The 26,581-nt window shown below is 37.0% G+C and overlaps 1 protein-coding gene across 3 annotated transcripts in view; it reads left to right on the top strand.

Annotated features, from left to right (window-relative positions):
* Positions 1–26,581, top strand: part of KCNIP4 (potassium voltage-gated channel interacting protein 4) — a 467,467-nt gene that overhangs the window by 109,546 nt on the left and 331,340 nt on the right. For 2 of the 3 annotated variants that reach the window (XM_026072981.1, XM_026072985.1), the window contains exon 1: positions 121–208. The exons of the other annotated variant lie outside the window; for it this stretch is intronic. In XM_026072981.1, the coding sequence (XP_025928766.1) occupies positions 121–208 (88 nt within the window). Of the gene's footprint in view, positions 1–120; positions 209–26,581 lie in introns of those variants that run through there. 3 annotated transcript variants of the gene reach the window in all.

Genomic DNA, 26,581 nt, shown 5'->3' on the forward strand with positions numbered 1-26,581 from the left:
CCCGCAGCCGCGCGCGAGGCAGCCGGCGGGCGAAGTGCCCCAGAAGTTTGCTGCCAGAGGCTGTGCTCCTGCCTGGCCGAGCCTGCCGGCCCTGCCCCGAGGCGCACGGTGCTGCTTAAGATGAGCGGCTGTAGGAAGCGGTGTAAACGGGAAATACTGAAATTTGCCCAGTACCTGCTCAGGCTAATCACAGGTTCTCTTCACACAGGTAACGGCTGGTTTTCTTTGTGGTCTAGAGGCGCGGTATGGCACCACTAACTTTTTCTGCTTTTAAAAATGTTGAATACATTATTTTATGCTATAATTCTCTTCATCTTGTAAATAAAAAATAATCTGTGAACTGTTTTATGGCTGAGTATAATAAAAGAGTAGGTACGGTGTTATTTTTATTAGAGTGCTTGGACAGTGTAACAACGTTTTCTAAGCATTTACACACCTGGATCAAAATCTGAATGTGTGTGTCTTTTCACCTGTCCACATGTGTAGAGTAAAGGTAATGCAGAATATACACACAGTATTCATAAAGGATTAATCTCTTTACTCTTGCTTTCACTGGTTTACCTTGACAAGCAGACGACAGTATAAGATGATGATACTGGCATTCTTTCCCTCGGATGTTTTTCCTCAGATAGTTTTTTGCTAAACTTAAGCTCTAAGTCAACTGCAAGGTGTCAGTAAGATGTTTTAATATGTTGCTGCAAACCTTAAAAAAATACTTGGGCTTTCTGCCCTTAAGGAATCTGAAATACAAGTGGCTGATGGCTGTGAACTTTATTATTTAGTTGGTGTTTGGAGGGTGGTTTGTTGGTTTGTTTGTTTGTTTGTTTTTGACAAATTTTACAGTACCAGATGGGACTTTTAAGCTAGATTGAACAGACAGTATAGTTTTCTTTTTAGCACTTTGGAAAATACACTTTTCCCACAAATTGTTTTTTTAATAGCTATTCCCAGTGATTGATAAATATGACAATTTATATTTTAGCAATCCCAAATGACATATTATTATAAATTGTGGTTCTTTCTAGACTTCAAATGTATTTTTCCTTGGAAAAATCATCAGAGGTGCAAGCTCAGCATTAGCAGATAATAACCAATTACACTAACATGATTATCRAGAATTAAATGCCTTTCACTTTACTAAAAATGTTTTGAAAGTTGTTATTGATTTTTGTTGTTGTTGTTGTTCTGTTTCTTAGAAAGCCACTGATAGAAAGATTTAAGAGCAAAATTATAAAGTTCACTTTACACTTTAAATACTTTGAAGTATTGATATGTGCAATCTCAGATTTTTCAGATATAATGCTCTCAAGATCATGTATAACCACCAACAACCAGTGCTTTCTAGCGCACTTATAACTTCTATAGTTAGATACAGGCTTTCAGTAACTTTCAGGGTTTAGTATCATGGAATTCCTTGACTTTTTCTGTACTATTCCTAGTCTATTGTGGTTTCTCTTTTGTGTATTATACCAATTCAGATTTCTCTGAAATGCTGGCTTCTTGCTSCTGGGGGTTGCTATGGAAATTAATATACAATGTAAGAAGAAAGCTTTATTAGAAAAACAAAGGCCAATATACTCCTATTTCACTAAGTCATCCAAGCTTTTCCTTTCCTATCTACCAAATGAAACGTTACATGGTTTTACGTTTCAGACTGGTATTTGTCTTGCAAGCTTTCTAAACTCGCAGTTTCAAAACTGTTTTCAAGAATCGTTGTGGATACTGATTCTTATGTTACTACTAAGAGAAGTTCTTTCATTTATAATTAAACAGCGCATTTTCAAAGCTTCAAATTACCAGAAAGCCAGTAGAGTGATACGAAATGTGTTTTGTTAATGAAAACAAGCAAGCAAAAATAATACCTTAGGTATTCTGCGTAGCAGTTTAAAAGTCTTTTTGACAAAACTCTTGAGAACTGAGAGGCAGTCCCAGGAAATTCAGTTCATTTTTACCACAGAGGTTGTTAGGATAATAAGACCCTGTTGTGTTCAAGTGCTGAAACAAGTGAGATCGATGTGATGTGCCTCAGAGCTGAACCTCAGAGCGATGTAGAGTTCCACTGCTCAGTTCTTATGCAGCCCAGTCTGCTCATTTACCACAACTGTTGCAGTAAGTTACTGTTCTCACTGCAAAAACTAATGCATAATTCATTATGTTGATAACTAGTTGATAATTAATGAAGATGAATGAGGAAGCCTAGTTGAAAGAGTTAGAAAATTATACTTTAATTTGTATATTAAAGATATTGCTATTTCTATCTCGAGTATTGCAAAATGTAGGATAGCTATCGGAAACAAAATGTGTGCTTATTTAGATTTTTACATGCAGGCAGTCAGCTGTGCGCTCATGACTCAAGTGACCAATTGTTTTCAAAATTTAAATGCTTACTAAGGAACACAGTGGTGAGCACAGTAACTTCCATGTTGTAAGATTTGGCCCCTGTTTTCTCTTCCAGGTGTTCTTTAATCTTTAAATTATGCATCATATGAAGTTGGAACTACACTTTGAAAGCATATRCATAGACTCTAATCCACACCTCTTTTCTGTATGTGTAGGCATGTTGAATATATACCTCATCTACATCAATATAAATTGGTACAAGTCTTGTTGAGGTTAGTCTAATTACCTTGATTTGAAAACAAAAGAAAGAGAGCTAGAAGGAAGGCTCAGTTTATTGGCTATAGGCCCAGCTATGAAGTCACTGATTACTGGTTTTATTGCTCACATTTCACAGCCATTTACAGCACTATGGACTTGGTACAGAATTAATCTCAATATTTACACTAGAAATAGAGATTACCTGATATAGTTCTCTGTGATAGTGCATGAACATGGACTTATTCTCARTATTCAACTCAGCTGTTACCAATATTAATGAAACTACCCCCTTGCTTGAAGGCAAATGCTACATAAATCTTTATGATGGAGTGTCAATGGCAATCTCTGCCTGAATAAATCCAATCTCTTCCATTTTCTCCAGCATGTTACTATGATTGAAAACAGAATGTAGCGGGGAAAAAAAAAAATCTCTTAAAGTTTTTCATCTTCTGTAAGCTCTTCTATGCATTAAGTTGATGTGTTTCCACAACTCAAACATCTCCCTCAAATAATTGAAGACAGCGTTTCTGAAATGCCATTGGACCAAGTCCTACTCTATAGCCTGTTATCTACTGGAAGTACCCGTTCTTTGAAACACCGTCATGAAGAATTTTGCCCTGCAATTGAGGAGAATGTTTCAGTTTTCAGATGCCACATGAATTTGTAAATTATAAACACTGAGATTAAGAAATCATTCAGAGATTAAGAAATAGATTGCCAGCAGCTGTGAAACTGAGAAAGCATAATTTCTGAGCAATGGATAGTCAGTTTTTCTTGACTGTCATAACTGATTAGACATGGGAATTAAAGAGATGTTAGAAGCAAATTTGTCACTGACTTCATTGTTCAATTTCCACAGGTGTATCCTTTGTCAGGCACGTTCATATTAAATGCCTGTCATAATGGAGGCTAGGATTTCCAGAGCAGTTTTAAATTCCAAGTTAGTATATGCATTTCACAGAGAAAGAAAGAAGGTGAGAACAATTCTAGTGGTGGAATTGTACTGTCTTTCCAAGAAACTAATGCTAATCTCACTACTTTTAGGTTCATATAGATAAATCTATAGTGTGGTTTTCCRTCTATTAATTGATTCTTTTGGTGTCAGATAAGGCTGCCACAAGCTTAGGATGTTTCTTAGGTTTGGGCGGGGGCATTTCTCTCTGTGTAAATGAGAAGTGCTTTTTGATGGCACTTCCTTTGAGAAACTGAAATATTATTGAAAAGTCATGTCTACTCTTTAATTTTGCCTGTTTGTGCACAGAAATGCCTACTGCCAGTAGGAAGGCATCCTCTGAGCATGGATGACTTTTCTCTGAAGATGAGGGAGACAACAGCACAGAGGCATGCAGGGGTTCAGGAGGGTATTCTTATGACTGTTACAGTTCACCAAAATTCTGCCTACCTGTGCCTAACGTCCACTTCAGTTTGAGACAGCAGCTTACTATGGACTTTTTCCAAGGCTGCTAAAATTTTTGGCGTATAGATTCATTAGATGTCCCTCTCCTGAACTCTGATYGATGCAAAGTGGAAATGGGGGAGTGTGTAGTATCTGTTGGTTAGGCTATCTGCTAGTGAAGATGATGTATGTTGCTGACTCTTCCTAGACTTAAGAGGACTGAGATCTCTCCTCGACATCCCAGGAGAATGTTCTTTCTTCCAAAACCTGGCTGTTATGGAGAAGAGCCCTGTCTGCTTCTTCCCGATCCATTGTACAGCCAGACACCTGAACTTCGCAGGACTGGAAAGGGAGAGTTACAGGGAGGCTGGCTCTGTTCTGATGATTAGGAAATTCATCTGGGAGGGCGTAGACCTGGGGTTGAAACTCCACTCCATGAAATCATTCAATAACAAAAATAAATAAATCTCTGTCCTAAGAGCAAGTATCATCATCACACCACTTGGACATTCACCTTCCAAAGAGAGCAAGGCAGGATAGGTCCCAGCCARATGGAGGTCTATAATGTTTTGTATTGGTTCTCTGCATTCTAGATGGATTGAATTACCCCAAAGGAGGTTCCTCATTTCATGAGTCCATCAAGGGAGAACAGGAAACATTGAGACTAGGCAGACCTCTGGACAAGTTTTCTGCCTTGTTCCCCTTTCTTTCCCCCATTCTACAATAAATTCTGTGCTGCCTCACAGAATTTCTTTTTAATTCAGTTCTTCAGTTCTARGTTCCGCTGTTGTTTGTGGATTCCAAGGTCATTAAAATATAATATTTGAGCTCAGTCCTCAGTTTCAGGCATGTGTATTGTGGATACATTGATGGAGCAATTCAGAGAAATCAGGGTAACACACCAGTATTTTTGCTCTTGGAGTGATGCTTCCTACAGAATTTAGCAGAGGATGTGATCTGCGTTTTAGACTGCGAATGTAAAGCTTGAAGCCTCACAGGCATATATATCAGTGTTGTCCCATTATCAACTTTTTTTTTTAATTAAGCTGCGAGAAGTTAAGTGATCTCCTAAAAATCGAAAGATTAATTATTTAACAAGAACGTAATAGTCTAGTTAGTGACAGTAGCTAAATATTCTAGAATAACTTGTTTCTTCTACAGCTTAGAGGATATATAAAAAGAGAATCTGAGATTAATTAGCTCTAATTCTTGCATTGAATTATACCACCATTTCTTCTTTGTTTTTTTCCCCTCTTTTTACCACAGAACATGAAAACATTTTGTACTTAGTCTGAGCACAGTCATCTGAAATATGACACGTGAAATCATTTGAACAACTGTTTAAATCATTTTTATTAGTGTTAGTAAGTATTTAATGTAAAAGATAAGTTTACTGCTTAAATAAACCTGATCCTGGAATGAGTCCAGTGTACCTTTTCCTATGCAGTCATTTCTCCTGCAGAACTTTACAGATGCATGATGTAGGATGTGAAGGGTGAGCTGAAAATCTGGATGTCCTAAATAGATGTAGGGAGCTATTGTCAGATTATCTCTCAAATGGTCTCTTCTGGCCTTAAAGTTGAATAATCTAACATCATGAGGGAAATATTCCTGAATTCATCAGCTAACGTTATTTAATTAATTTGTTTCTTTTATTTTCTAATAGTGATGTTTTTCACTATGTTTTGGTTATTTTTTTGTTTGTAGTTGGTCACAAAAGCTATTCAGTTAAGTCAAAGATCTGGAATTGCTGTTAAGTGGTGATTCGAGGTGAATATTTGTAAGACATTCTGCTTCTTGTTTCTTAACTGAAAGATGGAAAGTTCTCATGAATTTGTAAAAGGAAATCTGTAATTTTTTTTTTCTCTTTTTTTATGGCTGGCAATAGCTGTGTAACAGCATTTTGAATTGCAGAGCAGGTAGTCTCCATACATGCTACCAATTTTAGTACATGCTGCTTAATTAAGTTCAGAGGAACYTGGAGTTTCTGGCAGACAAAGCAGTTCAGGATAAAAATCAGAGGGCTGAAACAGTTTCAGTCCCCAGGCATCTGCTTGTCTCTGATGGAGGCTGCTGCTGCTAAGGACACGCGAGCTGCTCGTTTGTCAGATCCCGCGCTGCGCTGGTTGCAGGCAGCCGTAGGCAGGGGCACTCCTTCTGCTTTTCCATTACTTCACTGCACCGCACTGAAAGCTGCAAGATGCAGGAACTGATGAATGAATTGATCAAACGTCTTTTGAGCCAGTGATGCCTGAGAGAGGTTTGGCTGGCTCGAGCACGGGAACTTAAAAGCACCAGCTCTCTAATTTCAGTCTTCTGAATCTCTGAGCTCTAAAACGTGAGGTGCTTCATGCCTTGCACCAACAGAACTGTGCTTCTGCCCAGGTGCTTGGTGTAACTTAATGTGGGAAAGCAGGGTCAAATACCGTGTTTGTAAAGGAGACGGTCCTTTGCCATCTTTCCCTGAATCTATTTCCTTTAGAGACTTTAGGAATTGTGATTGTGAAGAATTGTAGYGTATGAGTGGATTTTTTTTTTTTAACTTTTCCTGATGCAATTTTACTGAAAGTGATAGGATGAACTGAAAGGAAATATTGGTTGAAACTTTCTTTGCTTTTTTACCCTTAGATGGGATTTCTAGAGAAAGAATGTTGTTTTTTGTCACCAGAGCTTTGGCTCTGGTAAATAGTGAGAGATTGAGAAATGAATTTTAAAAAGTTAGAAAAATACAAAAAGTAAATATGTGAAGCATTTGGTTAATGGATTTAGTCCTGGGATAAAGGTCTGATAAAAAGGGAAAAATCAAGTTGTTAAAATTYTGGTTCAGTTTTGATTTCATGTTTAATTGTATTGATGATGTACTCAAAGACCTGTGATGATTTTTTCCATTCACTTACATTTGTTACCTTAATTCATGGTAAAATAAATGAATGAGAAATTGCATTCACTTGTTAAGTCCACCTCTGAGTCACAGGAATATTCTTATATATTTCGAAAGTGAAGATTGAAAGAAATTATGTAAGAACTACAGCTATTCATGAGAGAACGTAAAATAGGAAAAAATAATTCCCAGCAGCTCTTGCAAAGTAACATCACGCACRCTACGTCACTATGTGCAGCTCCACAGAGGAAAGAAGTGGAAATTGTCCATCAGCTTTGCACAGGTAAAATGGCTTTTAAAACAAGTTGTGYGATGTGACTCCCACTCAGCATGTGCATAAGTGCTTTGAGGAAATAAGGCCTACAAATGGTGTTCTGCTTTTATTTACTGCTATTAAAGTGCCAAAAATATAAGCTGTAAGAGATGTGTATTATGATCTGTTAACCCACAGAGTTAGGCAGTCTGGATGTTAGACATGCCCTTGTCTAATGCATAGATTAGATGTATTTAAGGGTCATTCTGTTTTCAGGTGTGTTTGAATAGCCTCTTTCAACTTAAAAATCTTGAATGTGCTGTGGAAGGCCAAATTTATCATAGCAATTAATAAGGTAACTCAAGCCTTATAGAAACAGAGCAGATAAAATACTTTGTCTTTCAGCCATCAGATGTTCACCAAAAGAGCGGTCCCGTTTTATACTTGGACCTCTGCGTGGTTCCCTTTCTTTTCCAGACCCTGTAATGAGAACGCGTGCCYGGACACCGGGCCCAATGGCTCTGCTGCTGCACTGGCCCAGGGTGGGGGACCTGCAAGACCCGCAGCTGTGGTTCTCACCCTGTCCTTTTTCAGCTCTTGCCAGACTTCTTCCCGTATTGACCCATCCTGAGCTGTTATAGGCCCTTTTCCAAGCAGGAGATGTGCTACACTCCTCCCTTCTCCATTCGGGTATAATTGCATGAGGTGATTTTAGTGCTGCTAATGGAAAGCTGTCTCTGCTCTAGGGTGAATTTGATTAAGTGGGAGAATGAGGCCTATCAAACAGGCATTTTAATTGTGCTCTTGTGTTGCTCATACAGCTGAACAGTCACTGCGCTATTCTCTGCAGTGACATGTTGCTCGGAGTTCAGAGGACGTTACGGTATGTCCAGAGTCTTTTGTTAGAAGAATGACTTTAGCGCTCAGGACTGTGCTAGTGACTGCCAAACCATGCTTGTGTACTCACAGTGTATTTACAAGCCTTACAAGCCTCTTTTTTTTTTAGTAGCACTGGACAAAAAGACAGCAATGGTGTCTTCTCCTTCTCCCCCCCCCCCAACTGTTTTGAGCAGGGGAAAAGAAAAAAACAAATTACATTGACCTATTTAAGAGGAGGAGCATCTTTGACTGGAGCCTGTATTATATGAACCTGTAGAAAGTTCTTCTATATTTCTTTTCACTAACAGCATCCATTGCAAACATTAACCGAGCATCTCATAATGAAAAGATTTTCAAATATTGATGCACTGATGTATGTCCATCGTAATGAATTTTCATTTCTCAGAAATATTTTCTTGTAGCACAGAGGATTTTTTTGAAGAAAACACACACTAGGCTCTCCAGAGAGAATAGAATTTACAGTTTACTCTGCATAAATCCATAAAAAATAGTGCTGCTTAATTACTGTATGGTGTGTAATGGAAAAGGCAGACAATGAAGAAACTTTGCTTTAATGAGTTTTCACACCATCTCTCCACTGACATTTTAAAATATTCCTCATCTATTCTAAWGTAACCACAGAATTTCTACTATCTTTTCCATTTCTCTACTTTGATTTCATAGGATGAAATTCTGAAATATAGAGCAAAATTATAATAAAAGGACTTTGCTCAGCATTCAACATCCACAATTGGAATGATCGGCCCAAGCAGAGCACTTGCAGAAGACTGACAAAATCTATGAAGAGAGGAAGAACAATGGCTTGAAAGCTTTAGAAGTGGTAATTTTTGTTCAAGGTCACTTTGTTATTCCAGGGTTAGGAAACCTTAAGAAATAGAGAAAGTGAATTACCATTTTTGAATGCAGATTAATAACATTCCATTAACATCTGTTGATAATAGATATAAAATAAAAATGAGAAATAGAAGAAATAAAAAGAAAGGACATAATCCTAAACAATGAGCGAAGTTAGAGAGCAGATAGATGAAAAGGGAACAAACTTTTTATGCAATTAGGATCTAAAATAAAATGATTTAAAAGAGTTTTGTAGCTTGACGATATCATGGAAAAAGCTAAAATATCAACATTAACGAAAAAATGTGGGTTTAAAAATGCTTTCAAATGCTGGGGTTTTTGTTTTTTGTTTTGCTAAAATACTTCTTGTCCTGATGCAAAATCAGTATTGTCCATCAACCTCATTAGTATTTTTTAAAATATTTTTATGAAAAAGAGAAATCCGGATTTGAGATCTACATCCCTACCTGTCATCTGTGAGTTAGTAGGAACCTCTAGGGTCTTGGATATTTTTCTTTTACAGAGGTGGAATGCTCTGTATATTATCACCTAGGTAATTTTACTTTGCAAGGGTGAAATCTTTGTCCTGTTATAGTCAGAGACAGAAATGTCTCACCAATTTCAAAGAAACCAACCAAGATTTCCTCTCCAGTTCTTCGTTGTGCTTTATGCTTAAACGGTTTCCCTTTCTCAATTTCCTGATTGTCACCGTTGCCAGTGCAGTCCTGACGTTCATCTCCCTCAGAGAGAAATCACTTCTGGGAAATGCAGTGCTGAATACAGAAATGTTGCAAAGTTGGATTTTAAGTAAGTTTCAAACTTCTATTTGAAGGAGACACCTACATGTAAAGGATCAGACATTCTGGGAGGAAAAAAAAAATCTTACTCCTTCCCCCCCAAATAAATAAATAAATTTAAAGTTCTGTTAACAAACAATTAGTTGAATTTTTGCACAAGTCCTCATTATGGCAACAATTTTCTAGGATTTTTGGTTTATCATATGGTTGAGTACCTGAATTTAGTAAACCTGTTTTTAATATAATCTTAAAGAAATAGGACCTGCTTAAAGAATAGAATAAGCTTTTTGTTTAGAAGTGGATTGTACTATAAAAAGCATTCTGAGAGAAAAGATCAGGATATATTGAACTTACTGGCAGTTAGCTTAAAAGACATTCTGGGGAATGCTGAGAAAAACAACTTAGTGCGTTTACGTTCTATTCTGCTTCAACCTGGAGCTAGTTATGAATATTTGTTTTGTTCCTCCAAAAATTAATCTGGCTATACGTCTCATGAAGCCGCTGCAGATCTACTATGAACTTCTAGGGCTTTTGTTAGGAGATCGCTCAGGTTTTAGGTAGATGTAATTAATTAGAAAATACATGATAATAAACCACTGCTAATCACTCCCTTTGGTAACTAAATTTTCCCTCTTCAGAAGAGGGTCTGCATAAGACTGTCTCCACTTCTCCTGATTTGCATACTTCTTGCCTCCTTCAGGCAAGATCAGCAAAACTCAATGTTGTGCAAAATTTTTAAACTTCATATTTTATAATCCTGAATATGACAGATTGGACATCACAGAAAACTGAAGCAGTAGTGAAAACTTTGTGTGGGTAGAAAGATCTCTTGAAGTAGGGAATCTAAAGGCAAATCCTTAATCTTTAAACATATTCCTCTGAAAGCATTTCGCTCAAATGTTCTATATTTTTGACACGCTAATTCCATCGTATAACCTATTTCAAAAGCTTTTCTTCAAGATCCTTCCAAAAGAGACTTATTTGAAGTCTTAAGATTTCTTGGGGCATGTTAAAGGGGAAAAGGTCAGACAAAATTAAAGTTACCATGCTGGATACTATTTCTGTTGAAAAGTTSTTTGAGTTTTTATTCTTTTTCTTTCATTCCAAATTTGAATCTTAATTATAGTGAAAGATGCAGTTCAGCTTTTCTGACAAGTGATAGAGTGAAAAGTGTCTTATAGCCGTCCTTAATGATCTCTCTTTGGAAGTTCTGCAATCTGTAACTTTCTTGTAAGAAGCCAAACTATTGCCATGCCTTATAATATTAAAAGCTTCATCTGTATGTAGGACACGGGAGTTGATGTTCTATTTAAAAATACTCTTAAAAAAATCTGAAGGTTACACAGTTAGGCACACAAAATGTTAGGAAATGACAGCATTAAGGCACTAACGGTTTCATGCAATATAATGTGGTTCTTAATTGTGTGGATATTTTTCCATGAACCATTGTACAGAGTAGCACAGTATAGAAGGGTAGAGCATACTCAGAGTAGAAAAGCTTTTCAGGGAATGTAGGTGCATGCTGTAATAAATACTACCTCAGACTGCTTTTCTGGTTGTTGAGGTTTTGTTTATTCTACAGGGATTTTCTATCTTGGACGAATTTATGCAGTGATTCTCAAGGACAATAAAATGGCAGATAAAATTCAGGGTAGGTTAATATGAAATGATGCATGTTGGGTAAAATGAGCTTTACATTTAAAATGCTAGGTGGTGAGGTGACCACTACCAGTCAGGAATGAAACCCTGGGATTGATAAACCTCTGAAACTTCTTACTTAAGGATGTTGTAAATGCAAAAAGTTCCTGTTGTCAAAAGGACAAGCTGGACCAGTGCTTGGAAGACAGATCCATTGAGGGTCACTAACTAGATAAACTGTACCATGCTTAGGATATCCCCTGAGCTGAAAATAGTCTGAGTTTGGGAAAGTAAAAGTATTGCAGAAAAATACTACATATGCTTGTCCCATTTCTCCTTTTCTCTGAGCATCTACTTATGGCTACGGCTGAAGACAGGATACTGTGCTTAGATGGAGCCTTAGTCTGAACCAGTACAGCCATTCTTGGGCTTTTATGTTGAAAGGAATGTCCCTGTAATTAGGATACCATAACTGCTTCGAACAATCTTAGAGTGTTTCAGTTTAATCATTGTAACCTCTGCTTCTTCCTGAAAAAGTATTCTTGACTGAATTATCTCTCCTGAGCCCCTTCCTCCTCCCCGCTGCCCACCCAAAGTCTACAACAGATAGTTTGCATGGAATTGTAAATCGAATATGAAATCAAACAAAACACTCTGCAGAAAATCTTACACAATCTAATTATAGGTGTCATTGCATGTACTTCTTTAATGCCTTGGGTTTGCTAGGCTTTCACATTAGCTATAACCTTAAAATAACATTTTCTAGAATCTAATATCTTTTCCTTGTTTTGTGTTATTTTTGTTTACTTGCATGTTTGGGGAAACGGAGAAAAGAAGGATTGCTTGTTTTTTATCACACATGGAAACTGAAAGGATTTCAAATGAAATTAGTGACTTTTCCAAAAGATAAATGCTATTTCCTGCTCTTGGTTGTGACTTTGAGGTAACACAGAGCTCTTTTGGAGCTCCAGTACATAAACTGGGATTTCTCCTCAAGACGTTGGACTGTCAGACAGTAAATAGACAATCTGGAAAATGGCAATAACATCGCCTTGAAAATACACAGACACTGAACTGCGTGCTAGCATCACTTTAGTCTTTAACTGGTTATTCTATATGTTTGACTAAGATGCAGTCAAGTAGAAACGGTAGAACTGATAAAACCTTAAGAGTGCTTTCTGGCCATGGAGAAAGCCAGCTTTCATGCTGTGTGACACTGGCAATCACCTGTTTATGCACAGTAACATAGTAACATGGGTAATTACATATCACTATTCTGTTTCTCGGTACATTGTGATGGTCTTTACTTGTTTTAAGGTGTTTTCAAAGTATATGTATTTTTAATGTTCAGTCAAGTTTTAGATGCATTTGTATTCAAGCATTTCTTGTGTCAGCTATGATCAGTAATCTAGCCATGTTAGTAGCAGCAATGTCTCTGGAAACTGTGCTGGAAGTAAAAACTACAGAACTTTCTGTAGAATGTATATTTGAAGTTAAATTGCTGTAAATGTGAGTCTAATGATTATAGTCGTTTAGCCAGTTACCCAAAACTATGTGCTTGTGTCCAGACTAGCAAATATTAACCACCAGTAAAAACCTGCTGTTGAATTGCTGTACAGCAATCTAACAAAACTTGTTTTAAACTTAACTCTATTATCAGTCCAGGAAAAAAAAAGACAATACAAGAGAAAACTAAGGAATTGTCTTCAGGTGGAGATGTCATTCAAATTAAGTAAAGCTGTTATGTTTCAGAAGGATCAGAACTGAAGTGACCTTACTTTAATTTAGCATAATTCATTTCTCAGGGAAATTAAACCAAACAAAGTCTATTTTAATTTTGAATGAGAAGGTCTCTACAGAGAGTGAATTAATTTTAACTATTCCACATTAGTGATTAATATTTAACTTTCCTGAGTAGCCTGTGTGCTTAGCTCCTCAGGAGCCCTTAAGAGGTGGCAAGGCTTTTCAGTGAGGGCAAAAGGATATTAAATTTCTTTAACCAGCTAATAACTTCTTAAAAAATAAAAACAAAGATAACTACATGCAAATTAATGCCAGAGAGAAGGGAAAATATAAATTATAACTTAAGAAAACCTAACTGAAGTACAACATTTAAATATTTAGTACATAAGAAAGGGTGAGGAGAGAAGATGGAGGAAAAATAAGAGGCGATACACTAATATAGAAATGCACATATTTTTACGGACATTGATACACCTATGTTATTGTGTAACAAGTTCATTCCTGGTGTAAAGCCATTGGCAAATCTGTGCCAACTAAGAGCTTGAACCAAGAAAAATAGTTAGGACACAGGGTGACATCATCTCCTCAATTTTACAGCTTTCAAAATGCCGAAAGTTAAGACAAAATTATGAAACTCATGATTTTTTTTTTCTGAAAAGCAGTGTAGAAATATTCTATATTTCTTAACATGTTATACTGACATGTTTTTGTGCTATTGCATATATATTTGTATGCATGTAGACTATTCTTTAGATGGTGAAAAGTGTTTTTTTCAAATTCTGGTCATATACATCTAATAATATGTTGGAAGAGTGATTATTGTTTAATAGCTATAACCTCAATGAATGGTTAATCCTACAGACACCGTTACTGTTCACAGAGTTGGACCAGTAGCTCAAATCTGGGTTGGGGAAGACTGAAGTGCAGGGGGGTGGCTGACGATCACCGCTCCGGTTCAGTTTGACACATCTGTTATCCTGAACTCCTGGTTTTGGAAATCTCATCACAGTTGCCTCCCTCGCCCTGCACACGTGTGGCTCTGGGAGCCCTCGCGTCCTCGGTGTCTGCAGTCGCCGAGTTCTGAAGCCTCAGTGCTGACGGAGCTGAACGGAGACAGCGGGGCATTCCTSTCCTTGTGAAGAATTACCAGACAAAGTGCTCGAAACTCATCAAATAACCACTGTAGTCTATTGTGAGAAACTAACTGAATTGTTTGCATTGCTTACAGGAAGTTCTGTACTGATCTATTAAATTACTTACCTGTTGTCTGTACAGTATCATGCTGTGTCAGGAATTGAAATGTCATCCTTTTGAGACAATGTAGGAGTAAGGGCAGAGCTTTTGTGACTGATCTGCAGAAATGTCTTTATCAATCTAGTCATGGCATATAGCAAAAACCTTTATTTTCATAAAGGAGGAAACTGGCCTTAAAGTGATAGAGTTCTCCTAAATGTTCTTCCTGACACTGTGAGTAGGCAGATTGCTATGTGCCTTTTATTTAAAGAGTATGAGTAATATTTTATCTTGTATCATACCAGGTATAGTTTACCTATGAGGGGAGAAGGAAAATAGCATAGAATAACAGAGCCAAGAAAATATAGTATCTAGAATTTTCTTTGCCTATATATTGACTGTTTACTTCAACATAATAAGGACATTTCTTTAAATATGTCTTTAAACATGCCCATTTAGCTGTGTTGTTGTTGATCTAAGTGAGCAAATATAGATTTGAATACATTTAGATTTTTCTCTCCATTGCAGTTTACCCGTAAGATAAATATGTCCTGTCTTCCTGCATGTGTGAGTGTATGAACAAAAAATGAATTTGTTCTAGAGATTTTTTTTTACAACAGTACTCTTTCCTGGCAATGCAATATTTTAACTTAGCTTCTGTAGTGCTAGTTTTTTTTTTTTTTTTTTTTTTGATTTAGTTAATCTGCATCAGATATCAGACCTAGAGTCCCAAAGTAGTGTTACATACAAAAAGTTGAGAGGAAGTTTTCATCTGAGGTCTTGCTTCTCACATGATTCCTGTGATGGGAACTGGCACAACTCCATGCCATGTCAATATGGATTACAATTTCCTAAAGAGCAACCTTCTCGGCTGTCAGTTCTGCAAAAGCATCTTGTTTTGTGAAAGGGCGGAAGTGCTCATCAGTTTGTTTTTTGTAGTCTCCATGTCCTYCTTAAAAAAAAAGTCTTTAGTAGGCATGTAGCAGAGCTTGACTCCTTCCTTTTCTGCGTTATGCTGCTGTGTGTAGAGGGAATATGTGGGCCATTGTAGAAAACTGGGTTTGTTCGTTTTAGAACTCATCAGTGGAGCATGGCACTGATCATTGTGGTGGACAGCAAAGACAGGCCGAAGACACGAGGTCTTCATCCCTTAGCTGGGAACCACACAACTGTTAGCTAGTTGAAAGAGTGAAACACCTTTCCTGCTGCAACACAGCTGCTTAAAAATAGCACCAAAAGCTATGCCTGCAAATGAGGCATTCCACAAGAATAGACTGAGTAAAGCATGAGAGATGAACACTGTAGCTGTACGTGCCAGAAGGCATTGACCAACTTTAAAGTGTGACAAGACAAAGCATAAGAGACAGAAATGGTGTCAGCATAGTGAATCAGAAGTATGGAATACAGATTGTTGAACACCTGTGGATCTGGTAGGTCTTAGTGGGGCTGTGCAACGTTGAGGCTTTAGCAAGGTCTAAAGCTGAGCCATAGAGGGGCTAGATTTGAAGGAAAAAAAACTTAAAAACATAGTTGTGTTTGGTGGGCATGGGAAAGATGTTGAGTGGTGGAATATGTCATTAATATATCATGCTTTGTGTTTCTATTTGTGTTACATTTTGAAGTTTGATGGAGGATTCTCACTCTGTCTACCTTTCGGCCCTTACCACTCTGCAGGTTCGGTATAATATAAGAAGCACTGCTAAAGTCCGCTAGTCAGGAGGCTAATTGCTGGTCAGCTTTGATTTGCTGAATTGTCTCTATCCATTTAAGCATCACTTATCTTGTCTCTTTTCAGTGCTACAGGTTTGAACTGGCAAAATTAATATATATTAAGGTTTCAAATGATTTTTCTTGGTGTTCACACTGGTTACTTCATGTAGTGCAGGAAGCCACCCCTGTTTTACATGGAGTTAAGTGCTTTGTCTCATGCTGTTTTCTACTAAGTTCTTTTTAATATCGGGAAAACAGTATGTAGTACTTAAAATGCACAAACCCCTGCATCTAAATAATGCTGGATGCTTGCTCTTCAGTTCCTTGTTCCCTTTGTAACCATTCTTAACATTTTGTTGGCTTTTTTCTTTTAAAGTGCTGATAAGCCAATGTTTTCTCAGAAGTATATATATTTTAGCACCAAGAACTGATTTTTTCTGTGGTTATAGTCAGCAATGAGTTCATCCCTGCATAGTGCAAGCTAAAATTGTTTTTCCTGCCTGCCTCATGTGAAGTTTATCTACATTGTTTCTCATCTGCCGCTATCTTTCAGCATCTCGTCACTCGGTTCCATGGGGTACTTCTGCAATTCTTGCACTAAACCTTCACTTTACTCTAGTAAAAGACTGACTATCATAAACAAGTGTTGTCACCTGCATTATTCATCCTCTTTTTCAGAAAACTTATGAATGTGTTGAATATTAGGAGCTTCAGCCTTGACCCCCCCCAGGGACTCGCTCCTTTGTAACCTTCCTGTGCTGTGATATCTGACCAGTTGTTCCTACCCCATTTCTTATCGCTGTCTTTTTCCTTATCTATAAATCTTCTAAATATAAATCTTCTTTTTGTTTTGCTGTCCAGAGTTGCAGTTAAGACAGAGCAGAGTGAAACTAAGGCATTTAAGACTGGATATCCTGTTAAAGTAGTGAATGCAGATCAAGGAGTTTCCACACAGACCCTGAAGGGGACCAGGCTGTGAGACCTGCTCCCCTCCCCCCCCCAAGAGATCACTTTCTCCATACAGTGTCAGCTGTGGGCCATTCATTTGCTTAATTGGCACATTAAAGAGCTTTTTTTCCTTTTTTTTTAACCTTTTTTCTTTGTTTTCTACTTGAAAATATTAAAGATATTAAAGATATTAAGATATTAAAACCTTACCGAGGCAGAGTGTGTCTGTGTAAGCCACTGTGAATTTCTTGCAAATGCAATACGAAGAAAATGAGCATCTTTTGGTCCGATACTTTAGAAGGCACAAGAATGTCATGCAAAGACTTCTTCCGTAGGTGCTSCTGGGAATCCTGAAGAACTGTTGTTTTAAAACACAGCACAGGTGGCCAGTTAGAATGCAGAGCTCTGGCCTGAGTTTTTTGTTCCATCACCAATTTTGGGACTTGAGAAGAAGTCATTTGGGCCCATGAGTAACTTAACTGGGATTCAGGTGCCTACATTCTTCCGAAGTCCAAGAAAACATTCACAAAACTGCTGCCTAACTGCCTGTGCTTTGGCCCTGTGGTCCTGATAGAACTAAATAGCTTGATGTCTGTCCCAAACTGTGGGATTAAGGAATTAGCACCCCTGCGCTGGAGTCCTGACAAGTCCAATCGAGGAGATGTGTTCAAAGCATACACATGTATATGCACAGCAGAACTAGGCTCAATACAAAGCAAAGTTGCCAGGACAACTTTCATTCAGTAGTGACTGATAAACTACTTTTTATAAAATGCTATAGTAGTTACAGCATTTACTTGTCCTAGCAAGAGTCATTTGATCCCATATCTACCACTTATCAGAAGGGCATTGTCCACATGGAATCTTGTTTTTACTATCTAGTTTATGAACCTTTTATTCTCTCAAACAGTTAGTCTGTTGCACAGTAGCCTGTCTCCGAGTGACACAAAAAACATGTTAATGCTACTTAAATTTCATTTCGTGTAATTTGTTGTGGATTTTGTTTCCTTCTCCCTCCCTCCCTCCCCGAGCTGACAGCAGTAGCTTTTGGAAATTCTGTATGCTTAAATTTCATGGCAAACTATGAAAAATTTCAAGGCATAGAACTATACCAGATGCTGAATTAAACTACTCATTTTGCAATTGCACAACAGACTGAATTAAATCAAGCATCCTGAATTGCAGATGGATGTTTATTAAGTTTAATTTGTTTCTGTCTGTACTGTGCAAGTATTATGTGAATGAAAAACCATGTAAGAAAAAATCTGAATGGGATTTATATGTCTTAAAAATAAGTTCACTTTTTAAACTTACATTTTGGTCATGGGTTTTAGAAGATTATTTTTGACAGTTTGGTATCTTTTTTAATATTTTATTTTGAACAATTTCATTATATTGCATCATAATTTGAAAAATAAATTGTAAGAAAAATAAAAAAGCATGAAGAATTCTGTTCCTCTGATAAGATTTATACTCATGAACTGTAGAATTGATGGTAAACTAGGGGTTACTTTTCTTTTCTTTTAGTGTGTTACTGAAAAAGAGCACCTACTTCTCACACTAATGCCTGTGAATGCTCCTTTGGTTTTCACTCTGCCACAGATGTCCTTCGTGTTCCAGGAACTGTTATAATGCAGAGTGGGATTACAGAGAGGAAAGATGCTTTTACACTACAGGTACAGGGGAAATAATGAAATACATGGGCCCTTATTCAAGACCAGCATTTCGATGTTTTCCTTCATATAGGAGTACGGAAAAGACAGTTCCAGGGGGATAGTGTTTACTCACCAAGGCCATGCATTCCTTTTTGGTTTTGTTGTTTCTCTGCATTCTTAGGAACAGATGTTTCTGGCCCTAGTTTCTGTTATATATATATATATATATATATATATATATATATATATTTTTCCCCAGGTCAAGCTATGGAGTGGCATTAAAATGACAGGTTGCTTTTGCTCTCAAATGTCTAGTTAGTGTGTACCAAGTCAGAGAAGTGTTTCTGAAAAACCAAGAATAGACCCCAAAATGGATGTCAGTTACTACTGATACACAAGGCACGTAAGCTGTCAGAAGTGGTGATCATTTTTCTGTGTGATGTCTCCTGTGATGCACAAGGGTTTGCTCCCAGAAACTCAGTTTGTTTCTGTAGAAAAAAGTAGTTCAATGGTAGAAAATGGTGGAAAACTTAGTTTTCATTTTATTTTCTCAACTTAAAGTAAAAAAATTTTTTTTATCGTAATTTCTTTCCACTATCGCTATGCAAATGTTTACTGGTAAAAAAAAAAAAAAAATCCAAGGAGTTTAATAAAGTTCAGGCTAGGGAAAAACTCCAGAGAATATATTTTACAGCATATAATAAGCTATGAAATTTGTTAGGTATTTACTGTCAGAATGCTTTAGGCCTGGGGTTTCTTTAATTATCTCATGAGTTTCTCTCTTTATTAAGGTTTTATTCCAATATGTATTGGATTTCCTTGGGTAATACTGTTCTAAGTAAGCTAATGGGAGAAGAAAAAAATTACCTGCAAATATCTGTGTCTTCAGATTATCTACTCCTGAGATAATACACTTTTATATTCATTGTTCTGGCGAAAATTTGTAGCTGGTTCTTTTTTCTGAGATATTTATTAAATATCTCAAAAATAAATGTGTATTCCATTTGTGCAGGTTTTGGTGCCATCTATACCAATAAAAGCTTTTTCTCCTCAGTCCAGTTCTTCAACCCATGGGAACTACTCAGTTAAGAATTAGAACTTTTTTCAAAAAAGAAATTGCAAAAGAAATTTCTGAGTATAGCCAAGTAATTTGTTTTCCTAATGGACTTGCAAGACTCTGAGGTATTGGGTATATTAGAAAGATATTAATCTGCTTTCACTCAAGAAATGTCTTTCTTCTTAGAAATTGTTCTGTTTCCACACAGTTTCTTTGCTTGATTTTCTGAGCTTTAAATAGAAATGAAGGATTCAGTTCTCTGCTCATCTGACCTCTACTTCAGGGTGGTTTAGGTTCAGCAACTCTCTGCTATATTCATTTGAGAGCTCTCTGCTACCTGAAATACTCTTCTCCCTTTTTTATGCTTTTGGTCCCTTGTTGCTCCAATGTAAGCAGTTACTTGATTGAAGAAAACAAAACAAAAACAAACAAAAGGTTTGCTTTGCTTTTTAATATAGTAATGGCTATTTTTTTTCCACCTTGTTAATCGTATATTAATTTCATATATTCCTCAGCTGGTCCCCACAAACCGCAAGTTTCATCTCTTGACTCTTTACTGTTTGTAACTCTCCTCTTGCTCCTCTTGGCTTGTACAACTCCGACCACTTAACATGAATAAATATGCTCTTTGCTTTCAGGGCGATGGCCTAATCAGTAGTTCAGGGTGGAGTGACAATCATGCAGTGACCCTGTTGTTATCATCTTGCAAAATGATCGTTCTAAATTAAAGAAGCAATTTGGGACTTAATAGATAAGATTTGGGTCATTATAGACACAAGAATAAAAATACAGTGTGAAACATCAACTTTGAATATATGCAGTATCATTATGGTATCTTACTGTATTTGCTAATTTTATTACTTTTTTTGTCTATTGCTTTGTTGTAGGCTTTTTATCTTCATGGTAAGCATGCATGGACTTTTTTTTTCAGGACTCGTTTTCTGTGCAAAGAGTATTGTCATTCTGCCAGCTTCATTTTGAATGAAGGCACTCTTTATCTTGGAGAAGAAGTTATTTAAGTCTCCTACTAGTCTTTGTTTTGTCCTAAGTCACAGTTCTCTATCTTGTCCAGAATTTGTTTAATCCCTCAGATTTGTTAGATTAACTCTTTGGGTTTAGAAGAGGTACAGACAGAATGATTTGCTACTTATCTATACTCTTCTTTCCTTATGTCTGCATGGCACTATTTTGTTTTTCTTTTATAAAATGTTACAGCCCTCATGCTGAGCTAACTTGAAACTATAGTGACCATCTGGTTTTGGGGATCAACTGCTGTCAGTATTCCTTATGACTCTATTCTTCTTTGCTGTATTTTTAGGAAAAAAAACCCTGTTTTTAAACATTCTGCAGCTCTCTTCTTTGTCTCGAGAGAATTTGCACTTCATTCCTCCATTTATGAGAAGTGCATTATTTTTCCCCCCTCTTCATTAATTCCACTTTTCCAAAGAGCRTTTAGTCTCAAATCACTCAGAGCCAATCAGTCTAACAGTGGCATCTTCCTGGTGAGTTTGGAGGGATCTGTAATCTCAAGCTCTGTGGAAGATTCTCCCAGCTGGTCATACAGATTTTCTTGAAGATCAGTTGCCCTGCTTTTTCCTGCCCCTTAATTTACATGCCATCCTCATTTAGCTTTCTCAAAGGCCTGATGTAAACAACTGGTCTTTTTGTGAATGCTTTGAAAGTCAGCAGGCTTGGGCTTTTTGCCAGTTTTTAACTGGGGCCAATTACTCCGCTGAGATCTGGGTGAAGGAACTTGCTTCTCAGTGTTGATAAAAAGCAAGATAGACTGCATTAGTGCTTCTAGCAGCTTTCAAAGCGGAAAGGTCGATAAAAGTGCCTTGGCAGTGGCCATCCTGTCATGCAAAGAGCAGATGGAAATCTACATGAAAGCCATGAAGGCAAAACAGAATAAAAATATGCTGGATTGGAAGCTGCCTTGAAGAATTTATGTACCTGTAAAAGATAGTACAATACAGAGCCTCATTCCTACTGCCACCTGGAACGGGACGTTGTTTTTSCATTGTATTTCTGTTTGTTTGAGAGTTTCATAGAATAAATGCTACCTTTTGTTCTGGAAAAGAAGTGCGCTTATGACTGTGTAGACTGAGTGTTTCAATGGGCTCCTAGGAATAAAGAAATCCTATAAATTAAACAGCATCTCAGAGAAGGTGTGTTTTGAATGTGATAAAATGCAAGAAGAGATTTATTCCTGTCTGTGTCAAAAAGTTGCTGTCTGTACAGCAACAAGAAAACTCTCTGGTTCTGCTGTCTCCTGATATATTGGTGCCCTTGCTGTTGTGATATCCCCAATATTGATACAATGACTTTTCTTCAAAAAAAAAAAAGTTAAACCAACGAAGAATCATATTGTCTCAAGACAATGGTACAACGGTAGTTCCATCATCGTATAAGGCTGTAGTATTTTAGGGAAAAAAATAAGAACTGGAACAAATAAAGACTTTTTTTTTTAATTAATGGTCTCATTATTTAACTAACCTCTTAGTAATAAAATATTATATAAAATATTAATATTTTGCATGGATTTCTCCTTTAACTGATCAGAAATCCAAATGAATGAACAATCAAAATGAGAAATCTACCATAAATTCCACCAGTTCCCTGCTGTTTAAAGAGASCTTCCTGGATAAGAAATCCTTGGAAAAATCCAGAATAATTCTCAATTTGTTTCACAATTTATGCTGTAATTTTTCACAATCTCTGCTAAATTAGACCTCTAAGTAGTTCTAATGCTACTTACTTCAGCCTAAGTGTACACTTTTTAGAAAGCAGACACCTTAATTTGTCAAGGTGTCTTCTACTCTACATGATGCCCACAGAGGATGTTATGGTTAATGAGGGCTCCATTCGAAGCATTCAGTTAATTGGATAGATATTGTGGTCATTTCTGCACAGTGAACCGTACATCTGTTCCCCAAATGCTAGCGATCCTTCACTAAAAGAACAGCTTGAATTAGCACACCCTTCTGCATAGAGGTTACTGCTGCTTTTTCAAACTTTTGCTTCACTTATGTACTTTCCCCCTGCTAAAACTTTCCTTCCTTAAGGTCTGGTGCCATTTGCATACTTAATCTTCCTAGCTGACGTCTACATTAATCAACTATGCTGCAAGGAAACTTCATTTCATCTGCAGGTGATGACATCCTTCTGGTTGTACAGTGTAGTTTATGAATAAGCCAAACTTTGGCCATCACTGCTCTAATGCCTGTACTTCGTACTAACACAGAGCACGTTTTTGAAGTGATTGGCACAGAACTCATGCTGTGTGGGTCATCCAGACACAGTTGTGTTAGAAACAAGCATAGAATAATGATTTGAGACACTGATACTCAGTTCAACTTTCTGTTGTAGCCAATATAAGAAAAAAATATGGTTTTCCTGTATTATAATATTTCTTAATGTTGTGACAATCATTTTCTCTACTTCAAGAGTTTTATACTACTTGGTATGCGATTTTATGTTGTCTTTATATAACTGACTTRATAAGAAGTTGAGATTACTTTTGGCACTAAACTTACCTGTCTATTCCTGTAGGTTCCTTCAGCATGGGAAACGACTAGGCTAATAAGGTCTTAAAAAAAAAAAAGGCACAAGAAAGCAGATGATTGAGAATACTTCTTCAGAGAATCTCTAAATAGAAAGAGCTTGTTGTACTATTTTTTAAGTAGGAAACCAAAATTTTCTGAGGTAGAAATTGTTCTAGTTACAAATGAGCGGATGTCCCATGAATTTTCATTAGACTGTACTGAAGGAACATACAGGAGAATGGAGATTTATTAAGATTAAGGAAAACAGAAAATTGTGTGCCTGCCCTCTAGTTATACAAGTGGATCTTATCTGAAGAAAAGTGCCATCCAGAGGGTGATGTCAGGGAGCACATGGGAAGGCTTCATGTGTTAAACGGGGGCAAGAGCTAAACATTAATAAATTCATGAGCATTGGTTGTAACACTGTGGTTGATTTTTTTTTTTTTTTTTGGAAAGACTGTCAGTCTCAGCTGATTTCCTGAGCTGTATCACTTTATGAACTGATTTTTGAGAATGAAAGAATCGTGTAGGAAGAGACGCTGGGGCATGTTGTTTTGTTATTAGTACTTCTACTGCTGTGTTCTTGGGTTTCTGTCTGGTCTTCTGGCTCTTCAGTGGATGTTGTGTATACTATTAATTAGAAAATAAAATATTTTGCCTTTGCCTCTCATAATATTAATTTACATTTTCATATATCTTCATAACCAGAATTTTTATTTCGGTATCCTTACAGTAACAAATATTGTGTTTTAAAATAGGTATGCCATTTAAACTTTCCAGGTAAATTAAGCTTCTTATACGTCCTAGGTCAGTAGGCAAATAGTTATTGCCACAATTTCGTAGAAGGGAAGAATTCAGCAAGCRCTAAGGAAAATTGGAAGCAATACCCAGATTTCCTGGGGTAGTTCCCAGGTTTGTCAGGGGTACAAGATTATTTTACTTCCATGTCCCAATTCCAGATTGTTTTAAAAGTAAAGTTTGTTTTTAAAGTCCAGAGTTGCTAGAAATGGAGTTCTCCTCCAGCCCTCGTGATCTTTGTGTGCTGCAGAGCATTCTTCGCAGGCTGCTGTTCCTTTGCTTGCCCGCAGCGGAGGAGTACAGTGCTGGTGGATGCAGCTTTCCCGCGGGGATGCCAAGGCTGGAGCTGGGCCTGGTGCTGAGCAAGCTCTGCCGGGGGCGGGAGCAGCCTCCGGGGCACCCTCTCTAAACCCTGTATCTTAGGTGTTGGGAAAGAAGCTGCTTCTAGGGGAAGATCTTTATTTAACATATACAATTTTCCTTCCTCTCAGTCACCACCCATGGATTCCTTGATGGGGGACGCAGAGAGGATGGTTCGATCCTTCTAACTGCAGCTGCATAAAGATGGTCTTTAATTTTCAGCCTCATCTAAGTTTCTCTTTTCTCTTAATTAATATTTAAGGGAAAATTAAGTTTACTTCTTATGTGCCTGTATTCTTCTCTGCAGCGCCTTTATTTTAAAATATATACCATAAAGTACAGTGAATGAATGAATCAGTAATACTCACTAATACTGTTTTCACTCATTTAAATTTTCTTCTATAGTCTCTTTTGTACTATGCAAAATAGGGCAGTGGGACTATATATCATGAAGATAAACCTGTCAGAGCAACTGAAAGATATCTTTTTAGGAAAAAAAAAAATCCTATTAAAGCAATAGATATGCAAAGCGCTGTAAAGTGGTTTTACAGAAATTGCTCTAACTCAGTCAGGCATAGTTAATCTGTACTTAGGCTATCTCTATATAGCTGTAGCTTGTATATTGTGTCTATTCAGAAGATATTTTTGTAATGAAGTTTGATTTTTTTTTTTCCTTTTAAGTATTCTAGTTTTTCTGTTTTAACTGGTGAAATGGAATAATGTCAGAAAGTAGCTGCCCAACTTTTCATTATCTTGGACCTTGTATTGCCACCTATTACTATATGAGACAGTACTGTCAGATTAGAATAACCATCTTCACTTGTTTATGTCTATTCTTAAAGAAGTTAAATGAAATAATAGGGTGTAAATATCAGGCAATATGTAATTTATATTTACATTATCCATAGATTTTTGYTTTTGAGTGAGTTATTTTAAATATTGTTCTCCTCTTGAACTCAGCTGCTGTTTTGAAACTATATGCATTATGTGTGATTTTTCAATAGAGGCTGTATATTTTGGCCTTTTAAGTTTTCCTCATTGTTGCATGTATGGCTGACACTCAGCATAAGAAAACTAGAAATAATTTTGTGTTTTACAGACAGTTGCTCTGTAGGCAACTTTACTTTTCCCTATTTGAAAAGGGAGGGAAATCGACTTGCAGCTTGTTGATGGCAGATTCACAATTTTGTTTGGAGTTACCGCTGTGGTTCACACTTGTTGTGCTAGCAAATTTGGTGTGGCAGGCTTTTTGCTCTCAGAGCATGCGAGACCAAAATACACACATGCCTGGGTGTGCTAACACATCTCAGGAAAGTATTATAGTATTTTTATATCTGTAAAAAGGCAATCTACCATTTTTTTCTTACTTTTATGGATATGGCCAAAGGAATTTCAGCAAATTTTTCTTGATCTCTCTTTGAAAAGCTGAAAAATGTTGCCTTGCACTTTCATTTTTCACACTTTCAGGTGAGGGTGGGAATCTCTCATCTATTTTTGTCATGCATTAGTTATGGCTTGACTTGAGGACAATACAGTGTTTCTGAATGCGCTCCCTGCTCCCTTCAGCTGAGGCTGGAGGAAGGGAGGGCTCCAGCGGAGCACACGTGACAGCACAAAACTCTTCCTTAAACCCTTGCGCTGCAGAATGTTGTCCTTTCTAGCCTTTTCCTAAGAAAACATGGGGAACCTAGCCTTCTCATTTTCTCCTTGCAGAAATTTGGTTTAATTGATATGGAAAAAGAAAACTGAAGATCTACTGAGGTAGTGTTTTGGTCTTGCTGATATTTAATTGATTAGCAGATGAGACCTACAAAACGCATCCCCTTCTTGGAGCTTCTGGGGAAAGATTACTGTGTCCAATGGAGGGGAAAACGTTATTTATTCATAAATTGAAAAGCCGCAAAATTGTTCAATATCAGTGACTTTTAACATAAATTTTTCYGAGTCTTTTTTTGGCAGTCACTTTGTCCATGGTAAATTCTTTCCTAAACTGTAAGATCAGGTCTATTAATTACTCGGCAGTTGTTTCAAACAGCACATTATTCTTGTCTGACTTAATTAAAAATCTGCTGTCTTATTTATCCTCTTGCAGGATTACTTCTGAATCTCAGTCATGCTGCATTGAGGGATGTTTGTGTGTATATCTCTATCTGTTTAGATAGATATATATTTTTATATTGAACATTCTGCAGCTGTAAAATTTTATGGCAGGCTAATCAAGCCCAGATGCTATAA

This window comes from Apteryx rowi, unplaced genomic scaffold (assembly GCF_003343035.1).
Source record: "Apteryx rowi isolate R43461 unplaced genomic scaffold, aptRow1 scaffold_355, whole genome shotgun sequence".
NCBI lineage: Eukaryota > Metazoa > Chordata > Aves > Apterygiformes > Apterygidae > Apteryx > Apteryx rowi.